At 33.8% G+C, this 25907-nt stretch overlaps 4 protein-coding genes and 1 pseudogene across 8 annotated transcripts; all 5 read right to left on the reverse strand.

Moving 5' to 3' along the window:
- Positions 1-5881: 5881 nt before the first annotated feature.
- On the reverse strand, positions 5882-8220 carry LOC111018407 (pentatricopeptide repeat-containing protein At2g22410, mitochondrial pseudogene; annotated as a pseudogene).
- A 773-nt stretch (positions 8221-8993) lies between these two features.
- Positions 8994-12513, reverse strand: SWA1 (transducin family protein / WD-40 repeat family protein). 5 transcript variants are annotated; one of them, XM_022294581.2, is made up of 5 exons: positions 12354-12508; positions 12193-12267; positions 10334-11913; positions 9215-9322; positions 8994-9130 (listed from the first exon to the last, which is right to left on the reverse strand). In XM_022294581.2, exons 3-4 carry the CDS (start codon positions 11877-11879, stop codon positions 9246-9248), a joined length of 1623 nt encoding a protein of 540 aa, XP_022150273.2. In that variant the 5' UTR covers positions 11880-11913; positions 12193-12267; positions 12354-12508; the 3' UTR covers positions 8994-9130; positions 9215-9245. The 5 variants fall into 5 exon arrangements, 4 of the variants coding, with proteins under 4 accessions (XP_022150273.2, XP_087984493.1, XP_087984494.1 ...); XR_015793392.1 differs by lacking the exon at positions 12193-12267 and having other exon boundaries at positions 9215-9302; positions 12354-12513; XM_088128367.1 differs by lacking the exon at positions 12193-12267 and having other exon boundaries at positions 12354-12513.
- Positions 12514-14860: 2347 nt separating this feature from the next.
- On the reverse strand, positions 14861-16171 carry LOC111018409 (histone H2AX). The gene is made up of 2 exons (XM_022294471.2): positions 15864-16171; positions 14861-15293 (listed from the first exon to the last, which is right to left on the reverse strand). The coding sequence occupies exons 1-2, from the start codon at positions 16059-16061 to the stop codon at positions 15072-15074; spliced, it is 420 nt and encodes a 139-aa protein (XP_022150163.1). The 5' UTR covers positions 16062-16171; the 3' UTR covers positions 14861-15071.
- Positions 16172-16346: 175 nt separating this feature from the next.
- Positions 16347-17167, reverse strand: LOC111018467 (histone H2AX). Its single transcript, XM_022294565.2, has 2 exons — positions 16881-17167; positions 16347-16795 (listed from the first exon to the last, which is right to left on the reverse strand). Exons 1-2 carry the CDS (start codon positions 17079-17081, stop codon positions 16568-16570), a joined length of 429 nt encoding a protein of 142 aa, XP_022150257.1. The 5' UTR covers positions 17082-17167; the 3' UTR covers positions 16347-16567.
- Positions 17168-22457: 5290 nt separating this feature from the next.
- LOC111018466 (protein VAPYRIN-LIKE-like) lies at positions 22458-24655 on the reverse strand. The gene has a single exon (XM_022294564.2). The coding sequence runs from the start codon at positions 24131-24133 to the stop codon at positions 22754-22756; it is 1380 nt and encodes a 459-aa protein (XP_022150256.1). The 5' UTR covers positions 24134-24655; the 3' UTR covers positions 22458-22753.
- Positions 24656-25907: the final 1252 nt, after the last annotated feature.

The following is a 25907-nucleotide window of genomic DNA, read 5'->3' on the forward strand; positions in this document are numbered from 1 at the left end:
ACCCAACGAATAGTTTCTCTCTCTTTTGGTTAAAAAAAATATATTTTTCTTTCAAGGAACGATTAGTCTTGTATTTTTAAATTATTAAATTTTATTTTTGAACTTTGGTACGTAGCCATTTAATTGGTGTAGTTTACATTTGTATCCACGTAGTTCTTATCATCAAATTTATTTATTAAATCTCTTGCACATGTTGATTGATGAACCAGTGAGGGACGAAATGAGTTTATAAATTACAAATTTAATTAGTAGTAATTTGAAAAAACTGTGACCAAATCGTTACCGAATAAAAAATTTAAGAACTAAATTATTTCAAAAGTAGAGTGACCAAATATGTTTTCTAACTTTTTTTTATTAAATTACAAATTTAGTTTTGAAACTTTTATAGCGATGTTTAGTTAAAGCATGTCTTCAAATTTCAATATCATGTCTAATAGAACATTAAACTTTAAAAAGTATTTAGTAAATTTTCAAATTTTCAAATTTTTGTTTGAATTGAGAGATTAATAACTTATTAATCACAAAATTCGAGTTTAATAGGTCATTAAATTTTAAAAAATGTCTAATAAATTATTAAGAATATATTAATCACAAAATTAAAAGTTCCAAACAAGACATTTTTTAAAATTATAAAATCTATAGACTAAATATTGAAACTTTAGGGTCATATTATACATAACTCTAAACATTCTTTTTCGTTGAATAAGAGAAAAATTCTAAAAATTCAGGGACCACCTATTTTCAATGTTAATTCCTCTACTCCTTTTATGTGTGATCAATGACAATTTATGTGATAATAATAAATACGATGAGATGAGTCTAGTTTTAATATGTAAATTAATATTTACGATAATTTCAGGACTAAAATAGAATATTTGAACGTATAAAAAGTAAAAAAGATTGAAATTATTATGTTGTAAAACAAATTCATTTAGTTAAAGAAAAAAACAAATTAGAATGACTTAAATTCAAAATAGTATAAGCATTTGCATGGTTTTTTCAATGAATAATAGTTGAGGTGATCTTCATATCATTTTCCAATAAAATTTAAATTTTAATGTGGAAGAATAAAACTTTGGGCCCTTTGAATATAAAAATTGGATAATTATTGTTGAGGGCCAAATGGGGACAAATTTCATATTTCCAAAGTTGGGATTTGCTTTTTATGCCAAATTTCATTATTATTGGTTTTTTTTCCTTATATAAAAAATTTCCATAGATTTTTTTTGCTGTCTCAATCAATGTTCCCTTTTCCCTACCTTGATTTTTGGATATTTTGCTTATAGCTTGATTATTTCATAAAAAATTTGTCGTTAATAATGTAATAGAGTAATGTCACATCACAAATTATAACAAATAAGTTAAAATCTTTAAAAAATTAAGAGGCATTAAATCTAGTTACAAAATTTATCTCAACATTATATTTCTATTCAAAATAATTTATGATAAGTATTCTTTGATAAAAAAAAGAGAGATATGTTTCACTTCTGTAGCATGTAACATTTTATCCCTTCGAATAGAGTGTCAAGAAAAAATAAAGGTCGGTTGAAATTAATTCAAGAAATTACGATTTGATGTTGATATTAAAGGAAAAAAAAAGATATTTTAGATTTAAATGCTGTTTTGATTTTTCTACTTTCGACTTTGATTCATTTTAGTACTTATTCTCGTTCATTTTGGTCCTTATATTTTTAAAAAGTTGTTATTGTGGTCTCATCATTTAATTTTTATCTCATTTTTTCTAATTATAATTTTAGCATGACAATATACTCACTAAATTTCTTAAAATTTAGTTGTGTAAAATAAAATTTATCTTATTAAAATTTTACGAACATGAACCATATCGATTACCATTCATAAACAAAAATGAATATTAGAAAAGTACAGTAACTAAAATGAAAAAAAAAATAATTATATATAAACCAAAATGAATCAAATTTGGATAAAATAGTATTTAAATCAATATTTTATTTTTGAAAGTTAAATGAAAATGATGGCATTTGTTTTGTCGGTTGATAGAGAGAGAAAGTGGGGCCCACATGAAAGGAGCGGACCAGATTGAATCTAGTGGTGGGGCCCGCGATTTGGTATCCTAAATCCTAAAGCAGAGGATGAAGGAGGGCCCCACAAAATCTCCCTCCAAAAATCAAGGTTTGAATTTCAAATAATAATATGAGAGAGAAATTCATTTTTTATTTTTTATTTTATTTGTCTGTTGAGTCATTGGATGCCTTGTTTTTTTTTTTTTTGTCTCTCGTTCAAAAATCCAACCTTTCTTGCATTCTTATTAATAGATACTCACATGGTGATGAAATTGAATTTTTTTTTTTGTGGATTTTTCTACAATAAAATTTGGCATTTTCCTTTTGTCATAGGAAAGAAAATTACAATTTGGGCCCTTATAATTCGTACTCGTAGGATGAATTTGAAAGTCGTAAAATGATAGATATCAATTTGAAACTAAACTACGACCTATAAGAATTCAAGTGAATGTATAATAGGTGTAGAAAAATCAAGACAAAGAAAATTTTGAATCATGTACAAAATTTTGAGTTTGAACGATAAGGATGTAAGAAAAACCAAATTTACAAAACTAAAGTTTTATTTGACCTTAATATTGTTAGATATGAAATTTTCTCCTAAAATCCTATGGTGTAAGGTTCATTCAATAAAACCATCAATTTGAATATAATTACACATCTATTTACCAAGATAATAGTTTCTACTACCAATACTACATCTTACTAAATTGAAATCAAGCGCTAGTACATTAAAAACTATTGCAAAGTGAGATCGGAAATGAAAAAAATACTAGTTTGGTCCAATTGTCTACTTTTAAAAAGCAACTATTTGTTCCCTATTTTCAAAATTTTAATATAAATTCTACCGGTAACAAGAACTTTTTAATATAAAGTTATTGTTACGTTTTAAGAAATATATCGAATGTAATCTCATGTTGAAACTGTGATAGAAAAATAGAATTAAAAAAATAAAATTAAGGGACTAAAATGGTTAATTTTTAAAAGTATATAGACTAAAACGTACATTTGGAAAGTATATGAACTAAACAAAATCAAAGTTACAAAAATATGAAGTCGACCTTTGATAAGAATAAGACATGGGTTCCACATTTTAGAAGGAAATGTCATTTTTCCATTAAAAGAATTATTAAAATAAATGTCAAATCAAGATTCTCCCACCTATTTTAGGCAAAATATAAATACAAATATATATATGGGTTTGTAGTTGTACTATCCAATGAGAGTCGAGGAGAGAATCCAATGCTTTTTAGGAGCTTTTTTTTTTTTTTTTAATTTCTACCAAAATTTAGACCAATGGAGGAATTTGTGGATTAAATTATCAAACATATATATAGCTTAAATTTGTTTTTAGTCTTCAAATTTTTATTATTTTGATACTCATTTAAATTATTAATTATAATCCTCGCCCTCCCATTGAGTTTCTCATCTAAACCCTATATCAACTAATAACCCTTGGTCTTTGAAGTATATCTATAGTATATATAAAAAATACGGGAGAAACTTTTTCTGTTTTTTAATTGAAACACTCTTTATAAATTTTGTCATTTATCTCTACAGACCTCCTCAAATTCCATGAATTCTCTCTCCCACGCCACTCTTTCTCCCTCCAAATTTCCTCAAATTCCACTGACTCTCCCTCGTCCCAACCACTCTTAATTTCTAAATATTTTCTCCAAATTTCTTACTCAGATTATCACTTATTTAAATTTATTTAAAAATTGAAAAGATGGAGAGATAGTATTTAAAAAGAGAAAAAAGTTAGAGAAAATTAGAGGGATGGGGAGAGACAAAAATTTGTAAAGATTGAGAGATAGTATTTAGAAAAAGAAATAAAATTAGGGAAATTGAGAAAGATAAATTTTATGCGCGCTCACTAATAATATTAATAATACACAATATATTTTCATTTTTTTGAGGAAAGAAAATAGAGCGGGGTAAAATATTATGAAAATGTGTAAGATTTCGACTCATTAGCTTATTACATTAATAACTAATATTAATACCCTTCAAAAGATTTTTTTTTTTCTGAAGGAACATTTTAACTTTAAAAATGATGATGATGTTAAATATATTTATTTTCAGTGTAAAACATGGGAAAATAAAAAATTTTTACAATATTATTTAATTTTATCATAAAATATAGTAGATTATCAAAAATGAACAAATCAATTTAGAATATGCAGTATTTTTTTTAAATTTTAAACCGTTTTCAAATCAGAACTTATTAAAAAGCTAAAAACGAATAGGCAACATTGAAAATTAGGAATTTCCAGTTTTTAATATAGTAAATCAAATATTATAGGTATCCTTTTTCTCCAAAAGATATATATATATATATATTGATAAAGATTATTATTAAACACTTTTTTCCCTACAAAAAGGAAAAAAAAACCAAAAGACTCTTCTTACCAAAAATCACTCAAGAACATGTCAATAAATCATTCCACCAACCAAATTTGAAAATCAGACTATAACAATATCCTATTTATCACATGAAAAACAAACAAATCTAACCATAAACCACCAAAATAAGTAAATAAAAATATTAAAATCTCAACCAAAAAACCCATGATTTATAATCCACATCATACCATGATATAAATAAGAGGTAATTATACCTCAAAAAAATAAAAATAAAAATAAGAGGTAACTGCATAAATGGCATACAATGACTATTTATTTAAAATATAGTATAAAATTTGCAATTACGAAAATAACAAAATTTTTAAAAATTTCACGACTTCTCATATTTTTGTGTTTGTCAAATATATTAACAATTAACGAAACCAATGCTTGAATTATTTAAACTAAACATACTATTTTTAATAGGTCAAATCAAATGTTCAAAAAAGGAAGGACATACAATAACTAATTAACGATAGTTTTATAACAATTCAAGATTATTCAAATTTAAAACGCATTTACCATATTTGAAATAACAGAATTCAAATTTTTATAGAGGAAAAAAAAAAGAACTCATTCAAAATATATGTTTCAAAAGCATCAAACCAATCATTTAATATATTTTGGTATCCACATAAAAACATAAATTTAATCATAAATTAGCAGCAAAAGTAGATTTCAATCAACCATGCTCAAAATCAAACAATTCAGCCATAATAAAAAGATTTATTAGAAACATTGACACAATATTACCTACTCCTAAGTTATGAAATTACACCCAAAAAAAAAAAAAAGGCACAATGAAAGCAATCAAAAGCATGATCAAAGAAATCATCCAAACTTAGGTGAAAAGTTAAAAATAATTCGCACCCCCAACAATCAAAGGAAAAAAAAAACGGTAAAAATTGAAAAATAAATATAATAATAATAACTCTCAAATAAATGAAATTAGCATCGACCCATAATTTATGGATCCTCCAAAACAAGCATAGCTCAGTGGTAAATTGGCATATACCTCCAACTCAGGTTGTGAGTTCGATCTCCCAACCTGAGTTCGATCTTCCACCCCAACATATTGTACTAAAAAAAATAGAATTTATCTAAGAATCAAATGATAATCTTAATTAATAAAATCATAACGTCTACGCATAATTCAGCAGAATAACCACCATAGTTTGAACTCTTTTTTTCTTTTGAAGCAACAAAGTTTGAATTCATTCACTCTTTCTAATATGATTCCTCTCCAAGAAAATTGAACCCACCATAGTTTCGCTCTCCAACGTTTGCTTCAACTAGCACATACAAGATCAATTTCAATTGAAAAAGACTGAAAATTTAATTGGAAGTGTCGAAACCATATGTCAAGTCGTCCAGCAAATGCTCATATAGAATCGAAAACCCTTCTCGATCTCATAGGATTTATCAGTAAAAAAAGAAGACAAAACAAATAGTAAATCCATTACTCTTTCCATTGGCCCCAAATGACCAACTGTGCCAATCTAGGGAGGTTACAACTTTCAAAAATGCTAAATTACTATCCAATGCTACATTCTATGGCCACATTACCATCATATATATATCCCAATAACCATGGAATAAATATCAACACAGATTCTCAATATAACAAATATTCCAAGCAATTGCAAAAGAATCATCCATTTTCTTGAGGCTCAAGATCTACCAAACTAGACAACAAAAGCAACTCATTTACCACTCTATAAACTTGTGAAGAATGAGGGTGAGAAGTATCAGCAACTAAGAACTCATGAAACTTACCTCCAACCTCTATCAAGCTATGCCCAGGAACCTTCTTCACCCCTCTCTCTCTCATCATCCTTCTCACCATTCTCACATCTTTCCATTTCTTCCCATCAGCACAAATATTTGCCAAAAGGGTATAAATCCCACTGTCCTCAGGATCCAATTCCAGAAGCTTCTCAGCTGCTAACTTAGCCATTTCCACATCCCCATGCTTCCTACAAGCATCGAGCAGAGCTCCCCATGCCCCTTCACTTGCTTCCATCGGCACCTTCAATATTAACTCGTAAGCTTCTGTCAACAGCCCGACTCGACTGAGCAAATCCACCATGATGGCGTAGTGTTCCCTCTTCGGTTCGACTCCATGGCTTCTCTCCATGCTTTTGAAATGCTCCTGACCTTCGGAAACAAACCCGCCGTAACTGCAAGCCAATAGGACGCCGACGAAGGTGATGTGGTCTGGTTTTAGTCCCGAGCGTTTCATTCGGTCAAAAAGAGTGAGAGCTTCCTCGGCATGGCCATGAGATGCATATCCTGAAATCATGGAGTTCCAGGAGACCAGATTTTTCTCAGGCATGGAGTGGAAGAGATTTGCAGCTGCATCAATACTCCCACATTTGGCATACATGTCTATTACTGCATTAGTCAGAATCAAACTAACTTGAATTCCAATTTTATTGACATAATTGTCATGAATCCATTTGCCCATTCCCAAGCATCCCAATTGGCCACAAGCAGAAAGAACACAGACCAAAGTGTCCTCTGTTGGAACCAATCCAAAAACATCCACCATGTTCTGAAATAGCTTCAAAGCTTCCATTGGCTGACTGTTTTGGGAATAACCAGCTACCATTGCATTCCAAGAAACAATGTTTCTTTCAGGCATCTCATCAAACAGCTTCTTTGCAGATTCCAAATCTCCATTTTTAGCATATCCATTGAGCAAGCTAGTCCATGAGAAAACATCCCTACATTCCATTCTATCAAAAATCTCTCTAGCAGTAACCAAACAGCCACATTTCACATACATATCCAACATTGTGTTGAGCAAATTAACACTACACCTTATGTTCTTCCTCATTATATATTCATGGAGAGTCCTCCCCATTATAGAATCTCCCTTTTGTGAGCAAGCAGAAAGCAGAGTAATCATTGTGACCTCATTCGGTTCAACGTCACTTGACAACATCGAATCGAATAACGTTATGGCTTCATCCAAACAATTGTGTGTTGTGTACCCATTGATCATCGTCGTCCAGGTAACAACATCCTTCACAGAACTTTCATCAAACACTTGGCGTGCAAAGAAAAGGTACCCAGTTTCAACATAGTACTGAATCAACCCGTTTCGAACCAGCAATTCAGAATCAAACCCCAATTTCCAAATCACACAATGCACCGCCATTCCCTCTATTTCTCCCGCGAATTGGCCGCACGCCTTGAGCGCGAAAACGAAGCTCCCACAATCCAATTCGACGCGGTTCCGAATCATCTGGCGGAAAAATGAGAACCCCATTGAACGATTTCCGGCGCTGCAGTAACCCTTAATCATGGTGTTCCATAAAAAGCAGTTGGGTTTTTCGATTCGAGCGAAAACGAAATGGGCGTAGCGCATGTCCCCGGAATCGGAGAGCGCGCAGAAAGCTACGACGCGGCTCGCCGGGAAGATTTGGTTCATGAGGCCAGTGCAAGTCATGTGAGCATGAATTTGCTTCAATTGGAACATGGAAGAGCATGATTGTAAAATTAGCAGAGTTGGGTTGGAAATGAAGACGTTGGCGAGCGAATTCCATTTGGGTTTTCCGGCGGAGGTTGAAGATGAGAGTGATCGTAAAAAATGGGGGATTTGGAGGCGAAGATTGAGCGGGAAGATTAAGAATTGGGTTGGGTTTTGAATGGAGGAGGAGAAAAGGGGTTTCATTCAAGTGGAGATTCGTGCATTAGAATCAGGAGTGCTCGTCCCGTCGGTAGATGATATATTTGCAACTTTTTCGTCGCGAACGATTTGGGGATTTTTTTTTTCTTTTTTTAATAATACTATGCTTCGTATTTATTCCAAATGTATATCAATTCCTAAACTATTTTCAATAATAATGTTTCGAAAATTATAGGACGTCAGCCTGATGCTGTGTATTTTTTTCTTAATTCTGACATGTCGTATCTTGAAGAGAAGATATATATCTCAATTATACAATGGAGATTTGAATCCAAGACCTCTAGATTATAAAACATTATTCTTGTTTGGGGTAGAATAAGTTCGAAATAAAACATTATTAAAAAAAAAATCCAAAGATTTTGCTGCTAACATTGTATCATTGCACGAGTCTCTAACAATGCTCCTAATTCTATATTTTCAACTAATACGAAAGCATGAGAGTTAGGTTTAAAAACTATCATCGTTGAGCTCTAAAACTATATTCAAAATTTGATAAAGCAATTCTTCGTAGGGGTGTTCAAAAAATGCAGGACCAAAAATACCGATGAACCTAATTCAACGTGTATTATTTGAGTTTGATTATAAACTTGTTTGGATTGCATTGGATTCACATAAACGAAAAATTTTGTGAGTTGAGTTGGATTCAATCTAATCAACTAAAATTTATTATTAATTTTAAAAAAATTTAATCACCATAAAAATTATATAGTTATATTTATTTTAATTTTATTTCATTCCATAATTGATTATGAATTATATGAATTATTTATTCAATTAGGAAGTTCAAAAACTTTTTTTTTTTTAATTCCACCCATAAATAAACAGTGACTTATGATCACAACTCAATGATAGTATATAAATAAGTGATCTCAATATCTAAGATGTTACCATTTTTTTTTTGTTATACAATATGTTGATTCAGGATTCTGTCTAGCTATCAAAGTTGGCAACGATGACGAGTCGACAAGGTACGACCTTAAACAAGTGAGACCTACAAAAAGAAACAAACACTCTGATGATTAAGTCAGTATAGACATGAGTTTAAGTAGGTGATTCTCGGAACATAATTGCGTACCTAAATAGAGGGAGGAGGGAGGACATCACTGTTAGAACCGCTCTGATAGATGGTTACTAGCTATCAATCCCCGAGTCGATTGTTGGACCTGAGGTCGGTAGAAGAGAACTTGGATGATTCTCCGATTAGTTTATAGTCTTCAGCTCAATTCCAAAGGTAGGTCGATCTCACTGTTAACTTAGTTGGACTAATTTGACGATACCTAGCTGACTTAAATAGTGCCTCAATCTAAAAATAACCATAATTCCTTAGTTATGGCATGAACTTGCAAATCCAATAGCATAGTTTATTAGACCATCATCAATCTTCTCAATAGTATTGGTAGCCCAATTGATCGGATTTGTATTATTCACAAATTAGATTATGCACCCATATTTGTTGAACTCACAAATTAAAAAATAATTTCTGGAAAACTTTATCCATTTTATTCGATAATTTATAATTTTCTTTTTTTCCGTCTTTCTTAGAAATACAAAAATATTAGCTTAATCTCAAAAACTAAAATTCCCTCTTTATAAGGTTTTCAAAATTATATTAAACTATAGATCATCTTCATTTTTTTTATTGCTTTTTTTATTCCAACAGAACGTGAGAGTAAAAATTCGAAATCACATCTTTTTTGTCAAACATATATATTATATCACAAATACATAGCAGAAATCCCAAACTACAATTTAGAATAATTAAAAATATCTTAATTGTTAGCTACTTAGTCTTTCAATTTTAAAAAATATTAAGTTTAAATTTCTATCCTTGAATATTCACGTCCTGGTCCTTGAACTTTTAAATAATTGACGTTATAAGATTTATGTCTATTAAGTCCCTAAAAACATTTAAACTAGATATAAGGCAATAAATAAACATAATAATAATAAAAGAAAAGTTTTTTTTTTTTTTTTGTGTAGCTAAAACTTTCTGTTACCCATAACAAGTCAGGGATTAAAACAATAAATATTTCACAATCTACTTGTGACTAGATTTTAAACCCCACAGACAAAATTGGAGCCTTGTTTCTTTCAATCTTAAAATTTGAAAACTGAGAAGGTACCTTACAAACAATTAATTCAAAAACAAAATGTCATCATCTTCCAGCGATTCTAAGTAAAGGTGAAATAATACCTTGTATCTCCAGCAATGACTGTTGTATCCGAATCTCTTCGTCGACAGATCGCTTTAAGTTTCGAACATGATCTTTCAGGGCGCCCGAGGCTCTAATATCTTCAGTTCGTAACTCGATAACCTTTCTCGTCAACCCCATCAACAAGCTCGAGTATCGCGGCAGTGTCGAGTGCTTTTGTAAGAAAACCAATAGCAAACCAAGCTCCTCCCTGTCCAAATTCGAGACGCATTTCAGAAGTTTCTTCCTTGCAACCAGTTCCTCCATTACCGCCACCACATTTTCGGGATTCTTACTCGCTAACACTGATACAAGAGCATCCTTGTGCCTGAACTTCTTCAACAGTTTGTCATGCTCTGTCAACTTCACCTTCTTCGGTTTCATAAGAAGGTAATCTCCCTCGGTTGGCTTCTCCCCTTGACCTCGATGGAAGTATCGGAAGTTAGAAGGCCTCAAAGCTCGCCTCTGAGGTTCCCCAACAGACCCCAGGCTCCAAGTGTTCGACAAATTACTCGGCGTAGTTTCCTTAGGCTTCCTCTTGCCAGCATATAAGACCCCATTTGAAGTCCCTATAACTCTAGTACTACAGTCAGGAGAAAACCCAATTGACATAAGGGGTGACGGGAATCTCATGGAGTGGGTTACTTTCATTTTTGAATAATCAAACACCTTCATATACCCATCCAGTGCTACACTCAAGATTCTAAATTGGTCTGATTCTTCTCCACTATCATTGCCCATTTTCCCAACACATAGTGAAGTAACAGTTTTATTATGACTCTCCATAGAGCAAATCATCTTCCCACCTCCAATCACATCCCAGATTTTCACATAATTGCCCCCAGCAGTTGCAACTAACCCACCTGATGGTAAGAAAATCACATCCTCGACCGGTTTCCCGTGATTCATTTCCAAAACCGTTTGTGAATTCGTTCTGGCATCCCAGAGCTTCACCATGTGATCGTAAGACCCAGTGATAAACATGTCCATGCTGGATGGGGAGCAAGCCCCACACCTCACATAGTCCTTATGGCCCAGGAAATCCGAGATTGGAGTCTGGCTCGCCACGTCCCAGTACTTAACAACGGCATCATCCCCACCAGATACTAGGTGCAGCTTATCAAGGACAGGGTACTGGACGAACTGAACTGGGCGCGAGTGGGAACGAAGCTTTCGAAGTGGGGTTCGGCTTTTAACATCAAAGACTTGGACAAGCCCCGAAAGGTCAGAAGCAGCAATGAGGAGGCCATCACAGCGGAATGAAGCACAAGATACAACATCTCGAAAAGACGAGATGGTAGAGGTGGGGGCCATCGTTTGCGTGCTAAAGAGAGTGAGAGAGGCTGAGTGTGTGGCAGAGAAAATGGAAGGATTCGATGGTGAGAATGCGATGGAGGATATGGAGGAAACAAGGTTCGGGATCTCATTACGCTTGAAAGAGGACCAATATTTTGATTCCGGCGTTTGTTTAGGTGTCCTGGGCTTAGATTTGAGCTTTGGTTTAACCGGGAAGCTTTTTGTTATGCTCAAAGAATTAGGCTCTGCCATGTTTTGACTTGAAATCAGACCCTCCTCACTTAATCTACAGCGTGAAAATGTAGAGAACATACATAAGTGTAAAATGCGGGAAAATATACAATCAAGGAAAGCCACAGTAGTTGCTCAGATGCACAAACATGATACATTCCAGATAATCTAGTTAAGCAAACAAAGTAAAACATATTTCAAAAACAATTCATTAATTCTAATTCCATATTCTTGACTGTTGATATAGTGAAATCTAATCGTGCCAACACCCAAAACATCAAAATAACCTAAAAGCTTACTAATTAAGATAATTCAAACAAAAATTCGACCATACCAGAAGCATCCCTTAAACTTTTGCGTTATTGTTATCTCCAATACTTCCTCAAAATCCCACTACCCATTCAGAAAACTGTGGGAAAACGCAGATTTAACATGATTCTGTACAAAGAAATCGAAAAGGGGGAAGCGACTGAAAGTAAATGTTGATATACCCACCGATTGGATTGTCGCCGCCTGCCGGTCGATGTGGCACGTCGCCGGTGAAAACAGGGAGGCTTCAGCACCGGCAGCTCACTGGGAGAACGAGAGGAAACTCCCACAGTTACAGAGTTCGGAGAACGGTGCACACACAAGGAAGTCGAGAGAGCTAGGGTTTTGTTCTCTAAACCCTCGGTTTCTTAGCTTAAATTCGGTCGGATTAGACCGGAATTTGAACCGGTCATTGCGGGCCGGTCCATTACAACCATAAATAACGACATAAATAAATAAGACTATTTTTTCTTTTTTTATTTCAACTAAAAAAATCTTGTTTTTTTAGTATAAAAATAGGGGGGGGGGGGGGGGGGGGGGGATTTCAACTCGAGATATATGTTTATGTTCTCAGTTGACCTATGATCCAAAATCCAAAAGGTAAAATTCTGAAAACAATAAATATTGTTTTCAGTTTTTAGATTCATTTAATAAATTTAACTCATTTCACAATAATTATACAAAATTTATGACAAATTTATGACATATATGTTAATTGTTAATACATTAATTAACTATATTTGTGTTAATGCTAAAATTTGGAGAGGTCCACATGTCCTTCGGGTCGCCAAACAAATGAGCTTGTAGCAACGATTCTTGATATCTATGCGATGCCCTGCCTAATACTCTCTAACGGTCAAGTTAATAATCAAAGAAAAAGATAGCAAAGAGCATCTTAGGAATGTAGTGACAGATTCTTCATTTACCACGTGGTTGTGGTACTCTAACCCTTTTTATAGACGTTCGTGGCTGACTAAGAATGACGTTTGACACACGACATGGCAAAACTCGCCATCGTACGAGATTATGACAGACGATTAGAGGACATTCCCAGTGCGTAGTATCAAAATTGTCGCCTGCCACCCTGTCCCCCTGCTGCAGGGTGTGTCGCGCCTATAGGTACCAACGATGCGTCCTCCCTTAACCGATGTCACCACCTAAACCAAACACGGCGCCTGCTCGAACTTCACCCTCAACATTTTAGATTAAATTATTTAATTGCGATTATTATTGGTTTATAAATATATTACTAAATAAAGTGTGAACAAATTTTTTAATTGAGATTCAATTTCAAAATATGTTATCAAACAAAAATATTGAAAGAATACTTCTCAAATCACCAACTAAAAGCACCTAATTCATTTACTTAGAAATTAAATTATAGAATGCTTAATTCATTTACTTAGAACTTAAATTTTAGGTTTCTATAAGAAAAAATACAAAATTTCGATTTAGTCTTTTCAGCTTTAGGAATATTTCATTTTTATCTTTAAATTTAAAAATGATTTTTTAGTCTGTGATTAAATATGAGAGAAATTGCAAAAATCCCTCCTGGCCTATAAAAGAAGTTAAAATCACACCTCCCAAATTTTCAATCAAATCCTTATATGTTGCAAAATCCTCAAAACTACAACTAAACTATAATAATAGTTGCAATCAAACCCTATTTTCTTTTCCCTTAAAGAAATTTCTAAGTTTTCTTTTCTTAATATTTTTTTCTAAATAATATCTGATGAGTTCATCATCAACCAATTCTAACGTAACATTTTAAACAACAGAGTTTAAATTGATAATTTCTTTGCTATTTCTATTTTCAGGCTCTCACCAATTCCATTTCAATTTTTTTTTCCTTTTTTTTTTTGTATTTTTATCCACATTTTCCTCCCTTTGATTATTGTTTCAAGGCAACTCTGGGTTTTGGATTATAAACTTCGATCAAATTTGATTTCCATCTTATATCATGAAACTAAAATTCGAGATTCTTTATTGTTGCTCATTGTATTTGGTGTGCCCTCTACCTGTTTTTAGTTTTAGATGCGTTTACTATCATTGTGCCTATTCAGTCGTTCAATTTTCTCGATCGAAATTTTATGTTCAGAGACGTATTTCATAACGAAATGACTAAATAGAAGCATAATCAAGAATTCACAAACGCAGCTGAAACTATTTCTCAAACTTGACGATCAATGCATCTGCAAATTTGATCATATCACTAGTTTAGAATGCTAACAAAGTATTGTTTGTTGATTTGTGGCAGTTAAGAAGCAGAAGAAATGATATCTCTCAACGATAATATGGATGTGGACATGCCTATCACCGGTGGCCGACGAAACGGCCGCAGTTCACCTCCAGCTATGGGGAGATGAGTGCGACGTGGTCGAGCCAAGCAATATTATCTGCTTGACGAACGGGAAGAGAAGGAAGATAGAGAAGGTGGGAGAGTTCAACATGGTGTTTGTAGAGACACCGAATATGAGCGAACCCTGGGTTCCCGACACGACTGACTCGAGGAAGTAGTTGAAGGAATCTGTTCTATCCCCCTATTCTTGTCAAACAATCGATTCCTTAAGAAGATTTTCTTATGTAATGGCACTCTTTTTCAGAAAAATGCAAAGAAATGTCAAGAAAAGAGTAAATTATGAAGATGCAATTGGCACTATCAGGCTATGCAAACATCTAAGATGGAAATGGTGTAATGTGCATTGCTAATGCAAAATCTTTGTTACGAACAAGAAAGCAAAACACAATATGATTTCAATTTTCAGCTGTATATCCAACAAAAAGATTCAATCTTATGCGGTTCACAATGATCAAACAGTTTGCAAACCAAAGCAATGAAACCATAATCGTTTTCATTCTCAAGTACCTCCTTGTGTATCAAATTTTGTTGATGATCAGAAACTTTTAGAACTCTTGTGATGCAGACCCGATGTCGCCTTTCCCTGATCCAGCCTTCTTAGGCAAGAGATTTTGATGGATATTCGGCAACACTCCACCATTTGCAATGGTCACATCACCCAAAAGCTTGCTCAGCTCCTCGTCGTTGCGAACTGCAAGCTGTATGTGCCTCGGAACAATGCGATTCTTCTTGTTGTCTCTGGCAGCATTGCCTGCAAGCTCAAGCACCTGCAAATGGAGACTTTTGGTACTTCAAAGAAACTCTCAAATGAAAATTTTGATGAAACCCAACTGAAATTTTATCCATTTGAAGAACAAATCGACATGGTTTAACTTTCTTGATCTTATTCACCAAATAATTTGACATGGAACCAGTGAATTCACTTGAAGAAACTAAATAGAGTGCATTGATTATGAACTTTCCAATTGGATGCAATGCAATGGCAAAACAAAGACGTTAAGACAGACCAAAACGATATGCTCAAGATTAATACTACGATTAAAAAGTGATGATAAATTGATGACTTCGTTTTCATAAGATCCTTTCAAAACCATGATCAGTTTCTTCATCAATCACATCTACATAGCAACGAATCGGATTCCACTTCTTCCAATCAATTCCAAAGTAAAAGCAGAACAAACAGAACTAAATCAGATACAATACTTCCAATTCGAGTTGATCAGAAAACTACACATTACTCTGCTTCATCGCATTCAGAACCTCAGAACCCCATAACCCCACAAACAAACAGATCAGAAACACAAGTAAAAGATCTGAGAAGAAGATCTAACACTAACCTCGGCGGCGAGATATTCAAGGACGGCGGATAGGTAGACGGGAGCACCGGCGCCGACGCGCTCAGCATACTTACCGGCTTTGAGAAACCGCGCAATACGACCGACGGGGAACTGAAGGCCGGCTTTCTGAGACCGCGAGACAGACTTCGTGGCCTTCGGTTTCCCTCTGCCGCCCTTGGTCGAACCAGACGAACTCATTGTATGTAATTTCCCGGCGGATGATCGGAACCCTAAAAAATGTAGAAATTGACACAATTGGGGAACAAATATGGATTTCGAGGCCAAGGGCTTAACGTAAAAGGGTTCCGAAAATATATATAGAGAGACGAAAATAAGTGGAATATATTTAACATTATTAAATAAATAATAATAAAATATAGAATCAATTATGAATATGGTTAAGATTTCGAGCATTTACTCGTAATTCCCGTTTGGCCGATACGAAAATTTAAGATTCCGGGAAAATGTGAAGGAAAAAAGAGGTCTCAAACGCCATTTCTTTCGATTCAAATAAGTGGCTAACTTCATCGGGATTTACACTAGGAACAAAGTTGAACAATGAAGACGGATGGAAACTGATCTAAGTAACGAAATTCGTTTCGCAAATTTACATACCAGAAGAAGAATGATTCCATACAAACAACAATCTAACATAACCTAACTATTTTGTTCTTCTTTTCATCAATGGTGATTTCTTTAGTAACCTAAAATTCCTGCGATGCTGATCCGATCTCGGCCTTCTCCTTCCCGGCCGCTGCCTTCTTCGGCAAAAGAGACTGATGAATCTTCGGCATCACTCCACCGCTGGCGATCGTAACAGATCCCAAAAGCTTGCTCAATTCCTCGTCGTTCCTCACCGCGAGCTGGATATGCCTCGGGATGATTCTGGTCTTCTTGTTGTCCCTCGCGGCATTACCAGCCAACTCCAAAACCTAAACGAAAAACAAAATTCATCGATCAGAAGCGAAAATCGAGAACTGAAAAACTGAGCTTAAAGTGAACCGGACGTTTACGAACCTCGGCGGCGAGGTATTCAAGGACGGCGGAGAGGTAGACAGGGGAGCCGGAGCCGACGCGCTGAGCATAACGGCCCTTCTTGAGGTACCTGGCGATCCGGCCGACGGGGAATTGGAGGCCGGCCTTGTAAGACCTGGAGACAGACTTGGAGGAGGATTTCTTGCCTCTGCCGCCCTTGGCCGGTGCGTCGGTAGAACTCATTTTTTCCGGCGACGAGATTGAAAAAGGTGATCGGAATGAAGGAAACAGAATATGGGAAGAGGAGATTATGGCGTGTCGGAGAATACTTTGGAGCTGTGAGTGGAATTTATAAGATAATGGACGGCTGTGATTGGTTGAACGAGGTTTCACGCGGATCGCCAGCGTGGCAAGAAATGGATTTTTCTGAATTTTGTAAATTATTTTTGAAGTTTCGCGCGGCGGGGGGACGGAAGATTTGAAAAAATACGTTTTTTCGCGTCGCGGGCGAATTGTTCTTTGTTTATTTTAAAATTTGGGAAATTACTTAAATGATTTTATTTTTTTTGGTTAAAGGTGATTTTAATGTAATTATAAGTTATTACAAAAAGGGGAACAATCAAATGAGAAACACTATGAAATATGTGAAAGTGTGGGGAGGGATTAGTACAATATTGTACTACAAGTTTCGGTGTATATCACTATTGATTATGGTTGGATTGAGGCACAATAATGTTTCGCATCTCGAGTGATATGGGAGATCGAACCTCCAATCTCAAGAGGATAAGTATATATCAATTACCATTAAATTATGTTCATATTAGCATCAAGATATCTCTATTTAAATACACATAAGTCGTTAAGTAAATATAGCAACTAACATATAAGGAAGTAACCAAAAAAATAATAAACATACGCTAGCCACTTATCAACTAAACTAATACTCGCCTCAAGATGAAGTATAAAGATTGAAGATACCCATTTTTGGTCATTAAAGAAGATATAAGAGAATCGGTTGTTGCCAACCTGAACATAGCTTGTCTAATTATGGTGCTTAACTCCGATCAAAATATAGTGAATTCAAATCTCCACCCCTATATGTTTACTAAAAGAATACATAAGGAAACACCGCACCAACATCCTTACCGGGTGTTTGGGGCAATGACTTGTGAGAAGTAGAGTTGGGAGGAGTTGGGAGATTTTCTTAATCCTTGTTTGGGGGTCAACTCCCTACTTTATTTTCCTTTATATCTTATATTTTTCTTAGAGTGGACCCTACACCATTCACATCTATTTTCTATTCTCATTCTCCTATCATTTCTCTCTATCCATCTATTTTTTACTACTTTTCATTGCTTTTCTATCTCTTATTTTTATTATTAATCATTTCTCATATTTATTTAATTGTTTCAATTTTTATTTACAAAATAATTGTTCCAATTTTAACTTTTCCTACCCTCCCAATTATAAATCTATAGATATATATAATTGTTTTTTATAAATATAATTTTCTTTAATTAAAAAAATATATTTATATGAATTATAATTCAGTTTTATCTCCCTATATTTATGTCTTGATATAAAATAAATTTTGAAAATGGTAAACTTAAATAATTAAATTTCTTTATAAAAAAATTCAATTCAATTAATCAAATCGTTAAATTTAATCTTAATTTATAGATGAAAAAGTTAAGTTATTTTAATTATTGTCATCTTTCATCCATATTTAAATAATTGGTAGTTAAAAAATGATATAATTTTTAAAATGTGATTTTAAAATAGGAATAGTAGTCTATTTTGGATTCATATTATATATAATATTAAGCTAACAAATATTAAAGTAAAATAATATACTTAATTTTAAAATGAGTAATATTCAAAGTTACAAAAATATATATGTTAATAATTATTTAAATAAAAATAGTAAAATTAATTATATTTAATTTAAATTAATTATATTAAATGAAGTGTTTAATTTTTATATTAGTCACAATCAAATAATAAATATATATATATATATTTTTTATTTATTTCTATTTTTCTTTTAAAATATTAAATAAAAATATTGTGTTTTTCGTTTGAAATATTAGAAAAACCAAGTTATCTTATAAAAATCTCAATTTTATAATTGATGAATTTGAAAAAATCATTGCAATCTAATTATAATTGTATAATACAGTAGTAGCAAAAAAATCAGCTAAAAAAATTTCAGTTTACACAACTCTAGACTTATTAAATCATTGCCCCAAACACAGACTTCAGAAATCAAAGTTTAACAACTCTGCACCCCAAAACAGACTAAACAACTTCAGACTTATTAACTTCTCAAATTAAATTTATTTCCCATGTTAAACAACTCTAGATTAAATAAGTTCAGACTTAACAATTCCTTACCTCAAACACCCCCTCAGTAAACATGGCAACAAGCTAAAATTGAGATTGGATAAGCAAAGGTTAAGAAAACCATCCAAAATCTTATCAATAGCAAAATGACTATCAATTTCGATGTATTTTGTACACCCATAAAAGGTCTAACCAGTAACAATATATACGACAACTTAATTGGACAAGAACCCTAATCAGCATCAACGAAGGCCTTAAGTTGAAAGGAAAGGCAAAAATATTGCAACACAAATAATGAACAAACATACATGTGCCCCGAACAAAGTTGGGAAATAAATTGGCTTAAACATGAATAAGAAAAGTACTATCAAGCCAAGATATTTGAAGATAAAGCAAGAAATCAGTATGCATTTCGATTAGGGTCGTATTCTATGGTTACGATTCTACCATATATGTCTTTTTCATTCCGTCGAAAATCGATTTTACGGTATAGACGCTTATGACCTCCCCCTCTATGCCCTGCGGTAATGATTCCTCTGGCATTACGACCTTTACCACAACGATTCTGTCCATAGATCAAATTATTTCGTGGATTGGATTTTACTTGACTGTCTACGGCTCCATTGCGTGTGCTCGGGGTAGAAGTTTTGTATAAATGTATCGACATGCTATTAAGTATTTTGATTTAAGTTCTTTTCTTTCTAAGAGGTGGAATAGAATAACCTGGTTGAAGCGTAATGATCATATAATGCATTGTATGTCCCATAATAGGTCCCATTCTTCTACCCTTTCTCGGGAGTCGATGACTATTCATAGCTATTACCTTGACACCAAAGAAGAGTTCGACCCAATGCTTTATTTCTGTCCTAGTTGATCCTGATTCGACATTAGAAGTATATTGATTCGACATTCGATAAAGAAGTAACATTGTCATCATGTAAAGGACTACTAGAAGAACTCAAAGAAACTCATGGATCCATGGGTAAAGAAGTAGGCTTAAAGAGACAATTAATCTCATTATTGGAGTGAGATGACACTCTAAAACCAATAAAATACTTGACCAAAGTTTCAATGAATCCAAACCAAATCGGAAAATGGCTCCATAGTATCATCATTAGGGTGTGAAACATAATGACAAACCAATAGATGGTGATCATAAAAAACCACTTCCATTAGTTTATAATAGACGTGGACTACTCTTCTCATTGATTTTGAGATGGAACTCAATGAATATTAATATGGTATCAGAGTCAAAAACGTTAAAACGAGCCTCCGATCTAAAAATTGGTTTATAACCCTATGAATATTAATAAAGATCCTAAAACTCTATGAGGATCAAATTTTTTTCTTCATAGACTAGAAATGAAACACGACCTTGAATATTTTAAAGCATTTGAAAATACTTTTGTCCAGATTTCCAAGCCTATCCTACGTGGTCAAATTTCTTTATCTTTAAATTATAAATTTCTTTTTAAACTTCAAAAATATTTCATTTACCTCTTATAATTTTGGGTTTTATTAAAGGAAAGTTTTCATTTTTTTAGTTCAAACAAGAAATTATTTATAAACCCAAGAATCAGAGGAAAAACTAATGGCCTTTTCTTTTTCTTTTTTTTTTTGTCTTAACTAATTTAATTATATTTATGTTGGTAAGGTAGAGAATTTATTAGCAATATTTTTTTTCTAGTAAATTTTATGTATATACATGAATTTCTAAGTATAAGCTTCATGAATTGTAATAGTATATTTTTTTAAATGTGCTACCATAGTTCTGTTATTACAATTTATTAAGCCACCATATTTTAGTTTTGAAAACAACTTTATTTATTAAAAAGGACCCATGAATAACCCAATGTTATGTGGCACTTTGAAAACTACACGATCAAAAAAAAAAAAAAAGGTTGAATGATTTCATTTAGCAATATTGGTTACATTTTGCCCGATTATTATCAAATATGTTATTGAAACTTTTGGGTGAGGATTACAATTTAAACCTCTGACATTTTGGTCGAGGATATATATCTGTTGGGCAGTTTGTATAGTTAAAAGTTTTAATTGAGCCTATATGAGATTTGAATTTAGTTTAAACTTTTTTTTTTGAAGCACCGCTTATTTTCAATTTGGTATATCTAAAATTTTCACATACCTTTCTTTTCATTACTATATCAACACATTTCTTACGTGATAATGTGTTAGACATTTTAGTTTAACTGTTAGGGGCCGTTTGTTTTTTGAAAATGTAGATGTCCGACATAATTTATAAGGATATTCGGAAATATTTGGATAGCCACGTTTATTTTGCAGGATTTATTTGTGGAATATTGTAAATTTATGTAATGTTCCAAAAATGTTATTACGAATATTTATATAATTTATACATTAATTTAATATAATTTATATTTATATTTAAAAATAAATTGAAATGTAGAAAAGTAAAATACAGAAAATTACAACTAAAATGCAGAAGATAATATGCAGAAAATTAAAATATAGAAAATAAAATAAAAATGGATAATTTAAATACAGAAAAATTAATCCAAAACAAAAAACATTTTGTTTGTGTTAAAAAACATCGTTCCAACAACTTTTTCAAATTTTTTTGGAAACAAAAAATCTTCTATTTACTGTTTGCTTTCCCGGAGGATGTTTTCTATTTACATTCGAGAGCATTCCACCAATTTTTGACGACTTTCACTTTCAACCCGATTCACCGCCTACGTGCCCTTTACGCTCAGTCATTCCGAAGAACACTTGCCCCCCTGGAAAATACTGATGAAAACACACAAAACATTAATCTTTCAATTGGAATGTGCACTTTCTTGACTTATTCATAAAGTAAAATATTAAAAAATTTAATAGAAAATACAATCGAACAAACATGAAAAGATAAAAACATCAAAGAAAATGAATAAAATAAAAAGAAAGTTAATGGGAAAATAAATACCTAATATCAAAGAAGGAGGGAGAGAAAATTGAAGAAATACTACGAGTAGATTCTGTGAGCTTGAAAATTGAGTGACAAAAGAACCATGACTAAATATTGTTATCTTAATATAATAGAATTATGAGTAAATTTGGTCATGATCCCTCTGGATACCACCTTTTGAATAGAAATCAAAAGGACTAGAGGAATTCTGAGATGCGGCACCTTAGTGTTATTTGATTATATTATGATTTAAAACCATACAACAAGGAAATGGTTAAGTTTTCCAATGGAGTAAAATTGAAACTTCTAAGTCAATCTATGTTTAGACATATTTATCTACCAATCCAAACTATAATTCAACCAAACAAATTTTAAAATTTAAAGATCGAACAAACCCAATTAACTCTCATGGGTTAGTCTCAAACGACGAACTCATTCAAAATTTTTAGAACGATTCGATCAATCCCATATTCTGTTCAAGGAAATCCTCTAGAAATCCAATTCAATCGCTTCTCGTTCTCCTCAAATCCACAGAGGAACAACTGGAAGACTCACAGAAAACTATTTACAGATTGCAGAACAAAAATGGAGAAACACAGAGATTCAGATTCCAGAAGAGCCTTCTTCTTCTTCTTCTTCATCTTCTTCATTTTCTCAAATTTCTTATTTCCCACAGCACACAGACGAAATCTGTCTGCCGGAGACAATCAAATCTTGGTTTCGCATTCGCTCCATTGGCGAGCAGTAGCCGAGCCACCTCCTCCTGCCCTGCCTCCACGGCGCACCGCAGCGGCGTGTAGCCGGCGTCGTCGACGGCGTCCGCCTCCGCTCCGTTCTCCAGCAGCGCCTTCACGCATTCCACTCTGCCTTTGAACGCCGCCCTGTGCAGAGCCGTCCACCCGTTCTGGTCCTTCCCGTTCACCTTCGCTCCCGCCGCTACGCAGCTTCTCAGTCCTCGAACGTCGCCGGCTCTCGCCGTCCGGTGCAATGCGTCGCCCAATCTCAGCGAATCGAACAGATCTGAGTGTCCGTTCTCCGATGCGAGTGCGAAAGCTGTCCTTCCCTCCGTGTTCACCGCGTATTTGACGTTTGAGCACCCGAGGAGGTAATCCACGGCTTCGAGATGTCCCTCCGCCGCGGCGCAATGTAGCGGAGTCCACCGGTTCCGATCCGCCGCCTCGGGATCTCCGCCGATCGAAACGCAGAATCGTATGACCTCCACGTGACCACGAGCCGCCGCGATGTGGATCGGAGTACGGCCGTCGGAATCGACGGAATTCACTGGTAATCCTGAAAATTTTCCGCGGAGAATCTCTATCAAATCCACGCGGTTCATCGCTGCCGCTGTGTGTAGAACCAAATCCACAGAGAAATCGATTTCACAGCCCGAATCAATCAATCGCTTAACGATTTCGATCTTCCCTGTCCCCACAGCCAGCGACATCATTGACTTTCCGGGAGAATCCTTGACATTGACAACGACTCCGGCGTCAATTAGAGCAGAAACCAAACCTAATTTCCCGGACGAAATAGCCGGCTTCATCAACGCCGTAAGCTGAGACTTCGTGCATCCAGAAATCGCTTTGTTCAGAAGAAAACTCAACTCCGGAACTCGATTATGGTGCGAAATTAGGAATCCGACGACATCCGGACCGACGAAGGAGACGAGCAACGAAGCGTCCTTGAAAACGTGGCGTCCAGGCCTGGCAAACAGGCGGCGGAGGTCGTCGGAGTGAGCTTTTCCGATCGGAAGCATGGCGGATCGGACGGAGATTTTATCCGGCGGAGTACTGAGAGGGGGATGATCGGCGGATTTGCAAGAAACGGTGTAAGAAGAAGAAGAAAGCGGAGGAATTACGGAGAAAGATTGGGAAAACGAGAAAACAGAAGGATTCGAAGACGTTAAACTGACTGCAACAGACATGGTGTGCATCAAATTGGCGAGCGTGAAAGTGGCGCTGCAGTTCTCTCCTCTGGTAAACGAAAGCTCCACTTCCTTCACATCAGGCTTCACCAATCTGTCCATTATTTGCAGCACTACTCACCCCTCTTTTTCCTTCAGGAGAGAGAATTTTCTCGGGAATATCTCAGAAGCCGTGGTCGATTTCAACACATGAAGAAGAAGAATAAGAAGAAAGATCGATGGAGAAAGGCACAGGTGAGAATTCAACGAATTCTTTATCTCTTTTCTTCCTTTTCTTTCCTTCCTTCCCACTTGATCTTCCACCGTTCAACTCTGATGAACGAACAGGGAAGATTAGAACCGTATTAGGGTGTTAACCAAAGGTATTAAATTTCTTAAAACATGTTGACATTTTCATGCATCATGCTATTAAAAAAAATCGACAATATATAAAATATATTAACAAAATATCACTAATATAAAATATAGCGGTATCTTAAAATATTCATTCTAGTGTCTGCATTTGTTACTGTATTCTCAAAATATTAGTTTTTATCTTTACTAGTCATCAATTTCGTCCTTTAATTTTATTTTTAATCTCATTTTTTTATTACATTTTCAAATTTGACACTACCTTCAATATATATATTTTGAAAATATATAAATGTAACAATGATTTTGTATTAAATAGTTTTTCGTTGGGGTATAATTTATGTAAAATGTTTTAAAACATGGACTATAAAGGTCCCTTCTTGAGAGTAGAATATTTTAAAGTATAATAACTAAATGAATTAATCTTAAAATTAAAATTACAGGGACTAAAACAAACCTTTTAAAGCACAGAGACGTGAAATAATATTCAAACATAATATAAATCATTTTTTTATTTGTGAAATATTTATTTTATGGTCATACTAACCATTTATTTACCTATCATAGATTTAATATATATTTTAAAAAATAAGCCCCTTCAATAAAATTTCTATTAAAACATATAAAGTATGAGAATTAGCAAAAATACCATTAGCTAAAAAAGGCATAAAAAGTTGCCCCAAAAAAAGGGTTAAGAAAATACCTTGATCACATGACATTCAAATGGGACATCACATCAATTGCTATTTTTCAAATCATCTAGTTAAATAAATATTAATTATCTTAAAATGCGGCTACTTCTCTTTTTTAATTATGGTTTGGAAGAATTCTTTGTTCTAATTTATTTTTCAATAAATAAATATAATGTTGAATTCAAAGACTGTCAGATTTTCACATGTTTGTTAACTAGGCTTAAATAAAACAATCGTTTTTGCTAGCTCTTTTGATGAGAGGGAAAGGATGATATGAATATTTGTATATTTTATCATTCGTATTTCATTATATTCTGATTTTTTATTCTAGATGTAAGGTGTCATTTAAAAATTTTCAACATGAACCTAATTTTATAGGGTTAATGTATTAATAACATTAAAATTATAGATTTGATTCCTCAATGCTAAAAGAAAATGAGATCAGATAATTTGAATCGAATAAATTATGTCAGTTAGAAACCTGTGTGAAATTATGCCAAATGGAGAATTTAAATGAAATTATGGCAAATAAATGTAATGACATATAAGAGTTATGCTTGTGTGAACCTTATTTTATTTCAAGGTGAGTAGTGTCGATTAGGGATGGCAAATGGGTCGGGCCAGGAGGCCATCTCCATCCGCACCCTGTTGGGGATTTTTCTCCATCCCCGTTCCCGTCTTCGAAAATTTGGGGGCAGAGATGGGGTGGGGATTCCCCAATCGGGATGGGTTCCGCTAGGAAACCTGTCCCGATAAATATATTTATTATATATATATATATTAATTGTTTATGGGAGTTAGAATTAAAGAAAACAGGCTAAATCCAAATTAGC

This window comes from Momordica charantia (assembly GCF_013281855.1).
Source record: "Momordica charantia cultivar OHB3-1 chromosome 9 unlocalized genomic scaffold, Mcharantia_2.0 BLBB01000009.1, whole genome shotgun sequence".
In the NCBI taxonomy this organism is placed as follows: Eukaryota; Viridiplantae; Streptophyta; class Magnoliopsida; order Cucurbitales; family Cucurbitaceae; genus Momordica; species Momordica charantia.